Consider the following 17518-nt stretch of genomic DNA (forward strand, 5'->3'; position numbering starts at 1 on the left):
TTTGGGTTTTGTTTTTAATGGCTTTAAATGCAAGTGCCATCATTTAGCATTAATATGCATGACCTCAGTGCAAAGGGGAGGTCTGTCCTTAAAAATGAAAAATTATTGCAAAGAGAAAGCTGAAATATGGCTGTGCTAGTTTAACAGAAGTCATATACAAATTCCAATAATTGTGAGAATCTAAAAATGTTCCATTGCAAATTTTGCATTTTGTCCCATCTGACAAATCTGTTCACTATAACAGCAGAACCCTTCAGAAGGAGAGTTAAGTGTCTGGATGCCTACCTGAACATTGGGTGGCAAAAGGGACGGATCGTTTGGCCAAATTGAGGAGACATGAGGGAAACAGTAATCCCCTACTAAATGATGATGAATGGAGCAGACCCCAGAATCAATGAAAGTTGTAACATGTTACATCTTCAGACAGAGGTCTTGTTTCTGATTATGGAAAAAGTAGCAATCTTTGAGCAATACGATCAAAGATGGGAATGAATGTGAGAAGTCTTAAAGGGACATTCTGAGGATGTAGAAAGTTACCAGTTGCATCTGCATAGTTTCATACAGATGTTAAAAAGTTAACATATAGATGTTAAAAAGAGAGGCAGAGCACCAAGCCCCAAGGCATTCCACAACAGAGCTGCCACCAGTTCCACCTCTCTATCATAGCATTAGGGGGAGGGACCTTAGACAATGAACTGCACTTGGAGTTTGTGGCACCACAGCAGGTGTGAAAGTAGGACATATGCAGCCCTCGGTTTGTGATCTTCCCCATTTATAGGGGTGGGACCTGGATGCTCTTTCCCTGAGACTGCTGAGTACTTAGGCAGGTACAGCTGGGGTGGTTGAGTTCCCTGTGGGTGGGGTGGGTGTTGGGGCATTGGGTTTGTATATGATGGGTGTGCATGTGTGCCTTGGCCTGAGATGGGGGTGCGACTGTAAAGAGGGTAGCTGAGAGGGCAGGCAGGACCATCATGATGATGATGGGCAGAGGGGGGTGTGGCAGAAAGCTGGGGGTGGGCCACACTAGAGGACATTGGGCCACTCCTTGAAAGCAGTCATATGTCTGGCTCTTGGCTTCAACTCTCCGCCCATGGTTTTTGGATCTTTGGTGACCCTGGGCTCTTCAATGCCAGGTTGGGGTGTAACAAAGCTGCCCTCATTCATGATCTTATTGTGAATGAGGGAGCTGACTTAGTTTGTTTAACTGAGACCTGGCTGAGCCCAGAAGAGGGCGTTCCATCCTTCAGGTTTCAGGTTTTGCACCAGCTGAGATCCCAGGGAAGGGGAGGAGGAGTGGCTGTTGTTATCTCTCATTCATTACAGGCTTTCAGAGTTCTCCTCTGCAGATAACCAGCAGTGAGGCACTCTGGTTGAAGTTGGGCTTAAGGGAACAATTGGAAATGCTGCTGGTGTACTGCCCTTCTGCTGTCCAGCATCGTCCCTGCCTGAGCTTCTGGATTCTGTCATTGGGCTGGCAATAGAGAGCCCAAGGCTATTAATGCTCTGGGATTCCAATCTGCCACCTAGTGCCATTGAGTCTGGGGCAGCTCAGGAGTCTGTCCCACGTTATCAACAGTCCAACACATACCAATGAGTGCACATTATATCTGTTTTTTGTCTCAGGGTGTCATGTTCAGCTCCAACTCAGAGGAGTCTGACACAGAGGACCCTGCTCCAGGAGAGAGCTGGGTCACAGCCTGAGGAAACTTCAAGCACTTAATCACCTGAAGCTAATCCACCCGGCAATCACCAGGAGCAGCTGTGCCTGCTCCCAGAAGATGAGAAATTGGAGCTGGAAAGACTGCCCAGACAGCACCATGTCCAATAAAAGCAGAGCAACAGCATTCAGCATGTCTCCTTGCATTCAGGGGCATTCCTGGGTTTGACAGACTTCATTGGCATAGCCCTGTTTAGGAACAACTGCTAGCCTAGCTTGCTTTGTTGGGGAAAAACCACTCTGCTTATTCTACTCATTTACGCCTAAAGAAACTCTGCTATTTTGGACCTGGACCAGCTGAAGCCTACCCATGATGCTGAGATCTTGGTCTGGGCCCTGACAAAGTTTCTGCCTGCTGCTTTGGGCTTGGACTACTGGAAATCCCTTACAGGCAAGCTTCCAAGAGATTTGGGTCTGTTTGAACTGTGCATGTGATTGATCACACCTCCTGCCTGCTGCTGCTGCTTGTAATTTGCAAGAACAAAAGTAAAGCTTTGCAACCGCGCTCCTTTTTTTGTGTGTGTATGTGCGGCCTGGGACAGGACACAGGTGGTTGGGACATGATCTGGTGGTGGAAGACTAACCTAAGCCCATTGCTGGGAACAGATCACTCTCTTTGGCTCACTGGTGTCAACCCTCCCTGCAGAAAGAGAGGGCCATTTGATCATCCTGTCCCAGGTGACTGATAGATTCAGTGAGTTCCAGAGAGAGCCTGGGTTTTTTTCTGAGGATTTTGTGGGCAGTTCATTGCTGCCTGGAACAGGCAGGTGGCTGGGGCTCTGGATTGTACCACCCCTTTGTGGCCTCTACCTGTGAGCTGTGGCAGGATGCAGGTCAGTTTACTGAGCTCTGGGACACGAAGTGCCAGAAGAGATGCCTGAAGCATCATTGGAGGAAGACTCCAAGCAAGTCTGACCAAACACAGATAAGGGGTCCATATTAGGGATTACCTTGTAATAAGGGTGGCAAAATGTCAATATTTCTCTGCCCTTATTGTGCCTGCTGATAGCCACCCAAGCAGTCCTATTTAGGGTGATTTGGTCCGTGCTGAGCAGAAAGGGCCCTAAAGTTCATCTACAGGGCTACTGTGCAGAATATTCAGGCGATCTGGCAGATGAAGTTACTGATCTGCTCCAACTTGGACTCTGACTGGGGCCTGGCTTTGTGGTACAATCTGGGATGAGTTTGAATCGGTCATAAGGAAATGACAGTCCTCTGTGCTACCTGACCCGGCCCCCTCCTGGGTTGTGAAAGTAGCCTGTGGTTGGATCCATGCTGTGGTGTCAGCCTCTTTGAGGGCAGGTTGTTGAGAAGCTCATTGGTCTGCAGTTGATGAGAACCCTTGTGCTCCTTGATTTCTCACAGCTTCCAGTACTGTTTATGGTATCCTTCTAGGCCAGCTCTAGAGGTTGGAGATAGAGGGCAACATTCTATGGTGGTTCTCTTCCTTCCTCCAGGGCTGGTTTCAGTTGGTGTTGGTTGCGGGGAAGAGGTCATTCCCCAGGCCCTTCCTTTGTGGGATGCCACAGGGTTTAACTCTGTCCTTTTATTCAACATCTACATGAAACTGCTGAGTGAGTCATCCACTGCTTTGGGGTTCAGTATCACCAGTATCAATTATATCTTTTGACCCCAGGGTGGCCGAGTGAGGCTGTTGAGGTTCTATTACAGTGCCTGGAAGCTGTACAGTTTTGAATGAGGAAGAATCATCTCCAGCTCTCCAACTGAGTAGCTGTGGTTGTTGGGGCTACCTAGATCCAGGGATATTCCATCCTTGACCTTGAATGGAGTTGCACTTCTCCATTCAACAATGGTGCACAATCTACGGGTACCCCTGGACTTATAGCTCCTGCTCAATGAGCAGGTGGCAGTTGTGCCTAGGAAGGCCTTGGGAGACCTTTCAGTCAGTCACTCATGCCCTAGTCACCTCACAGCTCATCTATTAGAACGTGCTGCCCTTGAAGACCACCCAGGCAGCAGTGCAGGCAGTGATGGGCTTGCCTCGGCATGCCCTTGTGACACCCCTGCTTCACAAACTGCACTTGTTACTTCTGAAGCCTTATATGGCATAGGGCCTGGTTATTTGAAGGACCACCTATGTCCTGTGGTATCAGCCTGGCTAGTTTGATATGACATAGTTGGCACATTCCAGGTTCCTTCAATTAAACAATGACATTTATCAGGGTTCAGGAAGCATGCCTGTTCTGTCACGGCAATTGCCCTCTAGAATGAGATTTCCCCCTGATATCCATGTAGCTCTCACCCTCCTGGCACTGTGGAAAGCCTTAAAGACGTGGCTGTTCTCCCTGGCCTAGATTTAGGGTGGCTGGGGCACCTGCTGAATTGTGTGTGTGTGTGTGTGTGTTTGCCAGATTCACCTTAGGTTTTTGTTGTTTACTCCTTTATTCTAATTATTGTATTGTTGGTTTTATTGTACATCACCCAGAGCCAGTTGGAGTTGAACAGTGTCTAAATTGAATAAATTAAAGTATCAACTGGTACCACCCACTCAGGAAGGAATGGAACCACTGTTAACCTTGCAAAGGGTTTAGAAAGATACCACGGTCAGTGGCATGGGAGCAATTTCCAACAGGAGACTCAGAGGTAAATACACTGGGACATGTTAGGAGTTCTGGAGTTCTACAATGACTTCAGAGTCTGCTGTTCAAACAGTGGCTCACAACAGGATGAACCACTGTGATAAGCCTGTTTAGTAAACATTTGGCAGTGCTTACAAGAATCTGTTGCATGACCTTCCACAAAACTGAAAAGACAAAGTTTGTGTTCACCCAAATAGGAAGTCTGAGGAATGGGGTTATCCAGGATTCTTCAGACAGAGAAGTAAGAAATTAAAATAAAATTGTTGAACAAATCAAATACATTCTAATATAATCACAAGCTCAGAGAATGAACATGCTATTGCTGTGGCGATGATCAAAGCAAACTGTACTTTAAATTTTATTTATTTTTATTTATTTATATTTCAAATTTAGATACCACCCATCTCACAAAAAGTGACTCTGGGTGGTTCACAATAAAACAGCAATAAATATTAAAATACAATAAAAACAAAATGTGTGATATACATGGAAGGTGGAGCTTCTTTGGTGCATAAGTCATATGTGTGAATCTCAGAGATTACAATAAAAAATATAGTTAAAACATAGTTATAATATTATTAAAGAAACTTCTTTTTCTCTCTTTTTCTCAGCCCCAGACCATCAAACTCTACTTCCTTTGTCTGAGGGCAAGCAATATTATAGATAATGAGGGATGTGCAAGACTCACTGATTTGATCACAGAATATTTTGGAGAACCCCAGTACATTCAGTTTACCCTCAACACCATGGTGTTTAGTGGTCTCCAAAAGTAAATCCTTTGAGCTGGAGGTGATTCAAGGAGTCCCAGACATGCATTCTGCATCGAACAGGCCTGTTTCTGAACTGGTGAGCACATCTCTATAGATAACAATATTATCCCTCTCATATTACATTTTGTTGTGGGTGATTACCTTGATTTTGTAACTGTCTAGATTTAAAGCTTCCTTAATAATCCCAAGTATTATGCCATATCACCTTGCTGCAAACCCTAATTTGCAAATTTATGTCCTCAGTAAGAAACATCAATGTCTTCCAGATGAACGGGAAGGAGGGGCATACTCTGGGTTCCATCTATAAAAGAATGTCATCTGGTGGGACCCAGGAAGCCTGCCTTTTCTGTTGCTCCACCTGCCCTTTGGAATACCATTCCCCCACAAATTAGATTGGCCCTGCTGGTCTTTTGGAGGGCCCTTAAGACCTAGCTGATTGTCTAGGCATGAGGGGTTAGGAGGTCAGATGAGTTATTGTTATTAATATGGATGTTTATTCTTGGCTATCTTTTAAACATTTTCTCTGTTGTGTGCTGCCATTTTTCTAATTATATTGATGTTTTTAACCTTTGCTTGCTGTCCAGAATCACTTGTGCAAGATGGGCTGCCCTATAAACTGAATAAAGCAAACACATAAATAAACAACTGGATCCAATTTATAACAACCTCAATGAGAATGATGGGAATTCTAATTCAATATACCTAAAGGATACTAGGTGAGGGATGATTGGAGGCTGAGCGTATGTCAAAATTCACAAGCAGTTTCACACCCTAAGCCAGGAAGTAAAAAGGAAAAACAAAAAGCCAGAACAACTTACCCACAAGAAGGTCCATATTCGCTGATCAGCTTGTTATGGTTCTCCCAAAAACCCTGCATGAACATAAAAAGATGACAGAAATTATAGCCAGTTCTTTGAATTACCAGCACTGAACTCTCTATCATTTGACTATCATCCAAACCAAAACTGTTACGTGCTTAAAAAGCAATTGACAAAAATGTTCCCCCATCTTGTTAGATTGCATGGACCACCCAGATATGGAGCCACATTAAGTTGGTGAATTCCATGACTGTCCATGAAGCTTCAAGAGGAACCCTTTAGATGACCTACTGCTGCTCTAAGCAATGTCTTAAGTACCTTCTGCAATCAGGCAACTCTGTCCACATTTTTGCCTACCCGATTTTATGCTTTTCCAGTAAGGAAGAGGTGGGATATACTTTCTTTCTGGTTTCTGTCCATCAAAAATGAAGTCAGTAATTAGTTTTTCAATAATGACTTGTTGACTTGACAAATAACCTGCACACCTTCCTACAAGCATTTCACTAAAGACATTTCCACCTTCTGAAACATTAAAAATAGCAGCCTTTACTTCCTAACAATGCAAAGCAATCTATCCATTTCAAATGAGAAGGATTAAATACTTTATTAAAGGCCATTGAGGGTTTTTTTTTCTATCCTTACCCAAAGAATACACATAGAATGTTTTCTGTTTTAGAGTATTCCTTGAATATGGGTGTTCTTTAAAGCTGAGGCTCACTGTATGGTACAGAGGTATGATTTGTTTCAGAGTCACACATTTATTGGCAATTGTTTTACGATCTATTATGCTAGGTTTCTGAACGTGATGTGACATATATTTCTTTAATTAAGTTGTTATATCAGATAACTTCTAGTTGGAACTTGTATTTAATGTTTTTGACATCCTTGTTTTCTAGAATCAGCCTCTTACTAACTGGCCAAAATTTTGAAGAATAATTAAACATCAGACTCTCAAAATTAAAAACCACTGATCCCTGGTACCCTAGAGACAATAATTAAAATGATAAATGAGACTTTATTTTAAAGTTTCTATTTTGTGATGATTGCGCAAAGCAAATTGTCTTTTAGTGCAAACCAGCCTTCCCCAACATGAGCATCCCACAGAAGCATGGGTATCAACTCCCAGAATTCCAAGCCAACATAACCAAATGCTAAGGATTCTGGTAGTTGGCACACACACATAGCTTAAGGTGCCCACCTAGAGGAATGTTGATAGAAATAAATGTCTAAACAGAAAAGTGTGGCTTGCATCTTCAAGAGTGCCAAGCAGCTGCAGTAGAAAAATCAAACAGTGCAAGTATGATGAATGAAACCAAATGTAAAGAATCTAGATACAGAGTAAAAAGCACTGAAGGAAGCGTCTTTGCAGCTATCTTCCAACATAACATTTACTGGTTGTCAAAAGAGCCAGCAAAAGAGTCCTTTAGAGTAACGGTGTTTAAGAAACACTGATATACTTCATTTATCTGCTGCCATTTATTTTCCAGGAGCACTTAGTGTTTCTCATAACATGTGTAATTTCCAATATAACCCAAAATATTCAGATGAAATTGTCATGGAGAATGAATTTCCAAAAGCAGTAAAGGATAGCTAATAAGGCAGTGGCAGAGTCACTCAAACCCAAAGCAACATTAGGCTGATAATGCTGAACATCAGCAAAGAATTTCAAATGAATTGATTTACCAAAGGATCATTTTGTTGCATTAGGATGCATTTGTTTTTCAGTATAAACATGGATTTTTGCAAGGAAAGTAAGATAGATGCTTTCTAAATAAATGTTTTCTAATACCATACTGAAACAGAGAATCAGCTGCCATGATTTAAAAATTGGCTTTATACAGCGCAGGAAGAGCCCCTGGTTCTCATACATGCCTATGATGACATGGAAAATATAAAGCTGTGATGGGGATAACTTGATCTTAAATACAGGAGTAATACCAGCCATTCATCTTCTTAGCCTAGACATTGCAAACAGATTACGGAGTTTGTATCTGAGGATGACCCATCTTCCTTGTCACAATCTTCAGGCTAATACCACCGTTTGGAATGTATTTTATATACAGCACAGTATCTGATTTTCACACTGTGAATAATCCTTGCTTGCACAAAGATGCCAACAACTGACTTCATGCAGTAGCTTTATGATACATTGACAACTTTGTGGTAAACACATCAATTAAGAGTGAGGTCAAATGAAACTATAACATCTCAGGTCAGTTCCAACACTGAGCAGTTAATATATCCCAAAGAGGCTTGCACCACTGATAGTTTTTGGAAGACTACAAAAACCAGTTTCCCTTTAATGATTTAATGATTCTGTAGTTCTCTACTTAAAGAAACTCTGTCGCAAACATCAGAACTAAGTGAATCACAACGTGTGGATCAAGTCTTTCTACGTGAAAAACAGCCAACTTGGCAATACAAACCACATAAACCTAGTCTGGGAGCTCCATTAGAACCAGGTATTTGTTTAGCATGTGATTCCGGCTGACTGAACTTGTTAGGAAGAAACGTTACACTGGGCGGGATATACATTTAATTCATTAATGCCTTTTTTAAGCATCCACATTCACATAAACAATGCATGATAGAAGCTCAAACGGTATTAAAACTTCAGTGTGAAAAATGCAAAGACTTGCATGGTTAGCTATTTTTCACCCAAGTGCAATGACTGGTTTAAATGAGGATCCAGACAGGTCTAGTCAAAAAACTGGTTGTTCATCAGTTTTTCTTCTTTGTCTTGTGGTCACAGTGAAAGTAATTCAGCCACGTTCTATAAGATCCGACTTCTATGTCTGTGGAACTCTGGAGCCATATAAAATGGCTGGATCAGCATATGGAGCAGTCTGATTCAAAGACAATCCAGGAGTTAGAAAGACAAAGACAACCCGTGGGCTTTCTAGATATTAAACATGACTCAGCTGACTTAATTTCCAGGAATGTCCTTTGGGAAAAATTAAAAAGCACAACTACTGACAGGTACCTCCTCTTTCTGATATAGAAATTATACTTCAACACCACCTTAAGAGTGAGGTGCAATCCCCAAGTGTCCCTCTCTGGCACAGTAAGTATTCAGAAAGGAGTGCGACAAGGGTGTTATTCTTGCCCCCCCTCTTATACGTCAGTTCAATGGTGAACCTGCTTCATAATCCAAACTTCCATGCACCTAAACTAGCAGGGCACAAAATCCTTATAATCCTCTACACTGATGATGCCACCATAATTTCACAAACCCCTATAGGACTGAAAAGAGCAATAGCAGCAATATTTTGGTACTGCAGACAAAACCAGCTGGTTCTTAATTTTGATAAATCTACAATTCTGGTCTTTGCTAAGAGAGCCACGCAACAATCCTGGAGAGTCAAAGGGCACAAATTAGAGCAGGTTACTGCATTTAAATATCTTGGGGTGGTTTTCCACTCTAAAGGCACCTGGAACGTGCACCAGAATCACGTAGTGCAGCTAGCTCTTAGGTCTACAAGTGCTATTAAGCGCTTGTTTTATACAAGCAGAGGACAATTCATCCCTGTGGCATTAACACTTTTTGAGGCCAAACCACTGGCCCAAATCCTTTATGAGGCACAAGTAGGAACTTATGTGAAGAAGGATGCACTGGAAACAGTGCAAACATTTCTGAGATTAATCCTCGCTGCACCCAATGGAACAGGAAACACCAAGTTAAGGCTTGAGACAGGAATGCCTGCAATCCAAGTAAGGGCTTGGAGGAGGAGGATAAACCTCTGGCTGAAAATACAATTCTTTGCAGTTGGACTGACCCCTTTAGTTTTAATAGACAATTTTCCTTCTCCCTGGAAACAGGCCGTAAAGCAGAAGTTGGCATTATATGGGCTTTCTGTACCCATAATTTCTTTAGGGTATGACCAAGCAAAACAACTGCTCTCTCAAACAATAAGGAGTTTCAGGCTGAAGTTAATAGGCTGTCCCAACATGGCAGAAATTGGATAAATAAGGGCACTGGGGAACCAGCAAGATATCTACAAAATCGAACTTTCCCCACACTGAGAATAGCATTTTTCAAAGCCAGGCATAACATCTTACCATCCGCACTGCTGCAAGGCAGATACTCCAAAACCCCATTAACCGAGCGTACCCGCCCCTGTGGCGACAAGGAGATTGAAACCATTTTGCATGTATTACGACATTGTAAACTCTACAGGGATATCAGGTCTGCTTATATTCTGCCCCTAATATGTAAATTTCCAGGAAGGCCAGACAACTTCTCTGTGAACCATCTTCTAGAAGATTCAAAACCCTTTATCACCTGTGCGGTTGCCAAATTCTGCATTGCTACAATGAAAATAAGGCATAAATGGTTACAGAAATAATCACTTCAGTTTTATTTATCACTTTAGGTTTAACACATACGAGCTATCTTGTTTTTAGGTTATATATATTTTACTTCATAGTCCGTAATATTTTAGATTTATAGTTGCACAGGTCATTAATGCACCATTATAGCAGTGTATGTCACATTTTTATGTGTAATTTTATCTTTGTTATGCTAGTACTTTATCTCATCTATTTGATTTTACTTTGATGTTGTATTTTTTTTAATTTTTGCTGGTCATTGACTAAATAAATTATTATATATATGGGCTTTGCCATGGCCAAGGTTAATTAAAAAGTTGTAGCAATATTTTTACATCTTTAAGTCTGATAGACACACTATACTCATCATAGGGCTAACAGCTTCCCTATAGTGTGAAATATTCACCCTAATTATACATACTATTGTGGGATTATTCATTATCATCCTACTGCAAGTTGTCAAGAACCTACCAATGACTTTCAGCACTGCAGCCCAATTATTAAGCAATGTGAGTCCATCATCTTTAGTGACAGATGTTGCTGGATAGCAATGGCAATCACTGGGTCGCTACTGGATAGCAATAGCAATCTCTCCCACCCAGCAGATCTACCCAAGCACCCTGCCACTGGCCTCTCTTGCAGGTATGAACTGAACCACCCTGATGTCTGGTACAGAATCAGACAAATCAATGCCAAATCAATAATGAACCATTTCCTGGGTTGTGCAGTTCCTGTAGCCAAAGTGGGGACATCAAGGGGTCCTTGGAGTTTCTTGACCAAGAAACTCTATCACACACCTGCTTAGATAAGCAGACAAAAATAGTGCAGAATTATTTCTTCTAATAGCAAACTGAGTTGCTGAATATTGTTGAGATACTGTAGTTATATAGCAAAAATGGGGCTTGTGAAAACCGAAATGTACCAAGGCTTTAAGGCTTTTTTCTGATATTATTTTTAGGAAGCCCTAGGAAAGGACAGGAAGTCAAAATGCCCAGTGAGGACTACACATGCTCAATCGTCACAAAATGCCAAATGCCTGGAAAAGTGCTTGTATGAAATGGCTGGAGGGCAGAACGCTGATCAGAAGCATGCTACGTTACAGGCATGTAAAGATATCACACTGGCATGCCAATGGTAAATACTGTAATAGACACATCGCATACATACTTGTACATGCACGCAGACCATTTCCAAGACATAAGCTGTTAGTCCTTCAATTAAGTCAACCTCCATAAAGCAGAAATAGGTGTCTTTTTTCTTTAATTTTCTTTATTTTATTATACATTTATTATACCATGCGATTGGTCCGCCCCCTGGTGCCTTATGGACCCGTCAGGGTTTCAGAAGGAGCTGGGGGATATTCCCATGGATCTGCTGCACGGTCCAGCAGAGGCCTTGGCTGCTGCCTGGAATAGGGAGGCGGCCAGGGCCTTGGACAGGATCGTGCCTATGCAACCTCTCTTGCCACATCGGCCCTGACACTCCCCGTGGTTCATGGAGGAGTTGAGGGTGCTGAAGAGGGTTAAGAGACATCTAGAGCACCACTGGAGGAAAACAAAGACCGAATCCGACCGAACACAGGTTAGAGCTGCTATCAAGGCCTATCTTGTGGCAATAAGAGCGGCGAAGCGTCACTACTTCTCCGCCCTTATCGCGTCTGCAGAATGCCGCCCGGCAGCCCTGTTTTCCTAAATGAACCCCCACATCCCCCTTACCAAGGAGGGACCTAGTGATCCTTCACTAGGTCCCTCCTTGGTAAGGGGGATGTGGGGGTTCATTTTCAGGGTCGTGCAGAGGAATTTTCAGAGCATCTGCAGGACAAAGTCGCTCGGATTCATTCCAAGTTAGACTCCAAGCATGGGGCAGGGTCTCCAGGGGACTCTTCTTACCCAGTTATCTGGGAACGGTTTGACCCTGTTGCTCCTGAGGAAGTGGACAGGATCCTGGGGACTGTGAAGGCCAACACTTGCCATCTTGACCCATGTCCCTCCTGGCTGGTGAAAGCTGCTCGGGAGGTGACATGTGGTTGGATCCAGGCGATGGTTACTACATCCTTGCAGGAGGGAGTGTTTCCAGCTGCTTTTAAGGAGGCATTGGTGCACCCCCTCCTCAAGAAACCCTCCCTGGATCCTACTGTGCTGGACAATTTTCGTCCAGTCTCCCACCTCCCCTTTCTGGGGAAGATAGTTGAGAAAGTGGTGGCATCACAGCTCCAAAGGGTTTTGGAGGAAACGGATTATCTGGATCCCTTCCAGTCAGGTTTCCGGCCCGGATATGGAACGGAAACGGCATTGGTTGCACTTATGGATGACCTCTGGCAGGAGTGGGATGGTGGAAGTGCGACCATCCTTGCTCTCCTTGATCTCTCAGCAGCTTTTGATACCGTCAACCATGGTATCCTGTTGGGACAGCTCAGGGAATTGGGGGTGGGAGGTCTTGTGCTGGTTCGCCTCCTTTCTCCATGGCTGATCCCAATCGGTGGTGATAGGGAGCGAGAGGTCCCATCCTTGGCCCCTCCTTTGTGGGGTGCCACAGGGCTCAGTTCTCTCTCCACTCCTTTTCAGCATCTACATGAAACCGCTGGGCGAGATCATCCGTCATCATGGGATGAGGTATCATCAGTATGCTGACAATACACAGCTATACATCTCCATCCCTGATGAAGTAAGTGATGCCGTGGCCACCCTTTTGCGGTGCCTGGAGGCTGTAAGGGTCTGGATGGGGAACAACAGGCTTCGGCTGAACCCTGGTAAGATGGAGTGGCTATGGGTTAATGGCTCCTCTGTATCGGGGATTTTGTCATCTTTGGTGCTAGATGGGGTGGCACTGCCCCAGACAGACCCAGTGCATAATCTGGGGGTCCTCCTAGACTCACGGCTCCTGCTTGAAGAGCAGGTGGTAGCCGTGGAAAGGAGGGCCTTTGCACAACTTTGGGTTGTGCATCAGTTACACCCTTTCCTGGATAGGGATGCCCTTCGAACAGTCACTCATGCCCTTGTTATCTCCCAGATAGACTACTGCAATGCACTCTACATGGAGCTACCCTTGAAGAGTATCCGGAAGCTACAGCTGGTCCAGAATGCAGCCGTGCGAGCTATTGTTGGAGCCCCAAGGAGGGCCCATGTAACGCCTCTGCTCTGCAAGCTGCATTGGGTGCCGGTTTGCTTCCGGGTCCAATTCAAGGTGTTGGTTATCACCTTTAAAGCCCTACATGGCATGGGACCAGGTTACCTAAGGGACCGCCTCTCCCCTATGACTTCAACCTGTCCAACCCGATCACACAGAGAGGGCATGCTTCGGACCCCCTCAGTGAAAGAACTTCGATTAGCGGGGTCCAGAAGGCAGGCCTTCTCTGCGGTAGCCCCCGCTCTTTGGAACATTCAGCCCCCGGAGGTGCGATTGGCCCCCTCACTCCTGGCCTTCCGTAAGGCTTTGAAGACCTGGTTCTGCCACCTGGCCTGGGGTGGGGAGGGAATACCTCAAGCCTGGGGATGGCTAGCCCCATAGAGGGCTTCTGTCTTCAGCCTCAGATTTTTTATCTTCTTAGACTTTCCTTCTCCTTTTTAGTAATGTTTTTAACTAATGTTTTATATATTTATACATATTTATGTTTTTAATGTTTGTTGTGAGTCGCCCAGAGTTCCCCCATTGGGGGGAGATGGGTGGTTGAAAATTTAATAAATAAATAAATATATATATTTTTAAAAAGAGTATACAAAAATACCCCAAAAATGAAAAGACCAACTAACAAATAATAACAAATAAAAGAGAAAGAGAAAAAGAAAAAGAAAAGGAGACACAATCTAAGCATACCATATATATATCTAATACTGTATGGAAATTTCTAATTTGAAAGAAAAAAATAATAGTGTTGTGAAATATCATAAAATCTATGCCAAAGGGAAACACATCATCTTTTGATTGGTAGAAAATCTATCCATTTCAAAATTTCAAAAATGGTTACATTACAAATTTCCTGAACCCAGCCCTTAATATCTGGAATAATATTACTTTTCCTATTTCTCAAAATAAATCTCTTTGCCCATGCCCAACATAGCCAAAGTTCCTCAAAAATGTCAGGTTTTTTTTAATGTAATAAGTAGATTTCTCCCCAAATCTATTTATACATATTAACATATTGTTCCCAAAAGATGCCAGTAAGTCACAAGACCAAACCCTGTGAGTCAATGACCCCTCAAATATTGTACATTGCCAAAAAATAATATCTGATATCCATCCTTTCAAATACATTCTTTCTCCATAAAGCAGAAATAAGTAGCTACTGGCCACATGTGCATAAAATTCTATCTATGCCATCTTTTTTTTTTTAAGTCATGTACACAGTTTGCTTCCTTTCATCATCATCTCTAATAGCCATCCTCTGTGGGCAATATTCTTTAATTTATGTGTGTGCCATTTCAGATTTTAACACACACATATAGGCCTTCTGAATTTAATAAAAACAGCCTTTCTACCCTTTAGAGTTATTGAGAGGTTAGTGTTATGTAATTAAGTTAATCCTCATTTGTAAAGGCTAATTAACTAAATGCTAATTGAATCCACATATGAACATTAGCACAATGCATTCTCATTAGACAATTTTAAAAAATTACCTTGACTAAAACCAAGCAAATTATTTTGCTCCTTATGAAGATCTTTATAGAAAATGAAAAAGGATGGTATTTTGATGCAGTAGCATGCTTTTTGCCCTCGATTTGCATTTGCTTTGTCTGACAAAGTATACAATCAACAGCTATTGTGGCCTATAGTATTTTACCTCAGGCTGAAATTCTAAGCCTATTTATCTGGGAACAAGCCCCACTGAACTTATTGGGGCTTACTCCTAAATTAACACATGCAAGATTGTGCTATAAAGACATGCATATTTTAGGTCTACTCTAAATGGCAACTCAAACATTCCAAGCAAAACCAGTTAAGAAAGTTTTCAATTATAGTGGCAATAACTACAAGAAAAATGTTGTAGCAGGGGTATCTTGCCATCCTGGCCATATTTCATCTTTGAATAAACTGTCCACAGTGTAAAGTCATGTACTTCTCTTGTCTCCTTCATCCTCAGATCCATGAACCATAAACTCAGGATTTTACACAAACATACCTCTTTTTCTATCATGTCATGACAGAGAACAGATGATGATTAAGGACAGCTTCCCACAGCTGCTACATACTTTCCCAAAACAGATCATACAGATAGTCAGCCTGAAAAAGTAACTCAGTCATATTATTTTGGCAAATAATGAGAATTTCACCATTAAACTATACAGTAGATATGTGGTGAAGGCTGCCTGTATCCAAGAGACAAATGCTATGAGAGACCTTCAGTATTCTTTTATGACGACAATGAAGAAAAGATACAGACAAGTGTTAAAGAATTTATCTTTCTATTCTCCCCACTTTGAATCAAATCAGAGGAGCCAAATTTGTTTATGGTGGAACAGCCTCTGTCCTAAATGACCATATTGGGGTCTTCATCAAAACAAGCCATGTGTGTATGTCCGTAACAAGGAAAATCTACTGACATCTACTCAAAGCAAGTTGACAGAAGTGATTCAGAAATTAAAAATCTATGACAGGTAAAAATCTATGACAGGTACCTGGTTGCTTATAAAATTTAATAGAAATAAAAGCTATTTTTCTACTGATTCTTGGATCAGCTCCTTTTTCGCACACCACAGAAACTACCATTTTGTAGACACCTGAACCATCAAAGGTTCATCTTATTGTTTTCCTCAAACTGTTCATTTCAGGGAAATCTTAAGCAAAGAGAGAAGAAAATAAAAAGGAGTGAGAAAATAAAGGGACAGTAGTCTGTATCAGGGGAAATTCCTTCTTCCTCAAATGTTCAGTCCACACTTTCACCTTAATTTGTATAGTTGTAATTAATCAAACTATTTTTTAAAAAGCTCATGTTCCAACATTCCATTCCAACCTTCCCTGACTTGATGACCTCTGTATACATTGGTCTTCAACTCCTCATAATTCTTGGCCAACATAATGTCACACAAGCTGTGAATCATGGCATTTGAACTCTAACACAGAAAGGGCACCAAGTTGGAGGAGAATACTGGAGTTCTGCATTCCCAAATTAAGACATTGCATAAAAAAATTCTTTGATAAGAAATTATTGCACTTCTACTCACACTTCATGCATCTGTTGGTTTAAGCTTTTCAAATTTTTTAAAAAGGATTAAATATTCTAAATTTAAGAAATGCAGCCACAATAAATATACAAAGACATATATTGATTCAGGCAACACCATTAACATGAAAAAGCTGCTGTGGAAAAAGAAATACAAGTGGTTATATCATAAGCAAGAAAGAATTATTTTATAAGAATGATTTTGAGTTTGGGTGGATATTCTATGCTATGGCAGCTGAAGGTTTTGCAAAGATCAACATTTGGAGAATGCTGAGGCTTTTCCTTTTGGGGAAAACAACCGATCAGTTCTTCCATTCCTGCACAGCCATCCAAATAAAACAATGTTCCTAGCTAAGCATGTTCTTTGCTTTAGCAATACTACCTTATTAGAAAGCTAAGAAATGAGAAGGAGAAGGAGAAGAATTTATTAAATTTATATGCTGCCCGACTCCCATTGACTCTGGGCAGTTTACAATTGTTAAAACATTTAAAAACAAAGAATACAAAAACACAAAAACAGCACAAGACAAAAGAATAACAATGGCGAATGAATGAATGAAAAGAAAGAAAGAAAGAAAGAAAGAAAGAAAGAAAGAAAGAAAGAAAGAAAGAAAGAAAGGCATTGATCGTCCTTTCCAAAGGCCAGAACACCAGAAATCTGATGTTATTTGTTGCACTCCTGAACCAAGCAGTATTGCCAACAAATGATTTAAACAAAAATGCATGCCGCTTTTCTTTATCAAATCCTTCCTTAAACTAAATGTTTCTTCTTTACCAGACATGATTATGCAGCTGACTGTTCAGAGCCGAGAGCAACTAATTGTCTAAAGGAAAGAATTTGTGGGGAAGAATCATAATTAAGACGATCCAGAGATCTCTGCAAGAAGTGGTCAGCAGCCTGACATCCTTGCCCTGCTGCTTTCACAAATTTCAGTGCACAAACATAATCAGATCTGAGAAGAAGAATGGAAGGTATTATCATGACTCTGGATAGGTTCATACACTGGATGAATCCATTATGTGGTTTATTTTATTTTGGCTGGTCCTAGTGTAAAACCCAGCCATTATAGTCGGTAAACCATACTGTAAATCTTAAGGTGCTATGTGAACCTAACCAATTGTGGCTT

At 41.9% G+C, this 17518-nt stretch overlaps 2 protein-coding genes across 8 annotated transcripts in view; one reads left to right on the top strand and one right to left on the bottom strand.

The window, feature by feature from the left end:
• The window catches only part of TBXAS1 (thromboxane A synthase 1), a 237952-nt gene that overhangs the window by 146809 nt on the left and 73625 nt on the right, over positions 1 to 17518 (bottom strand). For all 3 annotated transcript variants that reach the window (XM_015889542.3, XM_025172010.2, XM_025171937.2), the window contains exon 4: positions 5906 to 5958. In XM_015889542.3, the coding sequence (XP_015745028.1) occupies positions 5906 to 5958 (53 nt within the window). The remainder of the gene's footprint in view (positions 1 to 5905; positions 5959 to 17518) is intronic.
• On the top strand, positions 1548 to 15946 carry LOC148215964 (uncharacterized). Of its 5 annotated transcripts, none has more exons than XM_088141116.1 (6): positions 1548 to 2108; positions 4929 to 5163; positions 8907 to 8969; positions 11193 to 11368; positions 12799 to 12983; positions 15312 to 15946. In XM_088141116.1, the coding sequence occupies exons 2-6, from the start codon at positions 5128 to 5130 to the stop codon at positions 15317 to 15319; spliced, it is 468 nt and encodes a 155-aa protein (XP_087997242.1). In that variant the 5' UTR covers positions 1548 to 2108; positions 4929 to 5127; the 3' UTR covers positions 15320 to 15946. The 5 variants fall into 5 exon arrangements, with proteins under 5 accessions (XP_087997242.1, XP_087997243.1, XP_087997239.1 ...); XM_088141117.1 differs by having other exon boundaries at positions 12799 to 12898; XM_088141113.1 differs by having other exon boundaries at positions 12799 to 15946.

This window comes from Python bivittatus, unplaced genomic scaffold (assembly GCF_059951505.1).
Source record: "Python bivittatus isolate LINGU-HERP-01145 unplaced genomic scaffold, Pbiv_v1 ctg000330_np1212, whole genome shotgun sequence".
NCBI lineage: Eukaryota > Metazoa > Chordata > Lepidosauria > Squamata > Pythonidae > Python > Python bivittatus.

What these genes read in the sequence shown, in the direction of transcription:
- LOC148215964 (XM_088141113.1), top strand. Translation starts at nt 5,128, where the DNA reads ATGCATTCTGCATCGAACAGGCCTGTTTCTGAACTG. An exon ending in ACAGGCCTGTTTCTGAACTG is followed by an intron (nt 5,164 to 8,906) that starts GTGAGCACATCT and finishes TTTCTGATATAG; the next exon opens with AAATTATACTTCAACACCAC. An exon ending in AAGTGTCCCTCTCTGGCACA is followed by an intron (nt 8,970 to 11,192) that starts GTAAGTATTCAG and finishes TATTATTTTTAG; the next exon opens with GAAGCCCTAGGAAAGGACAG.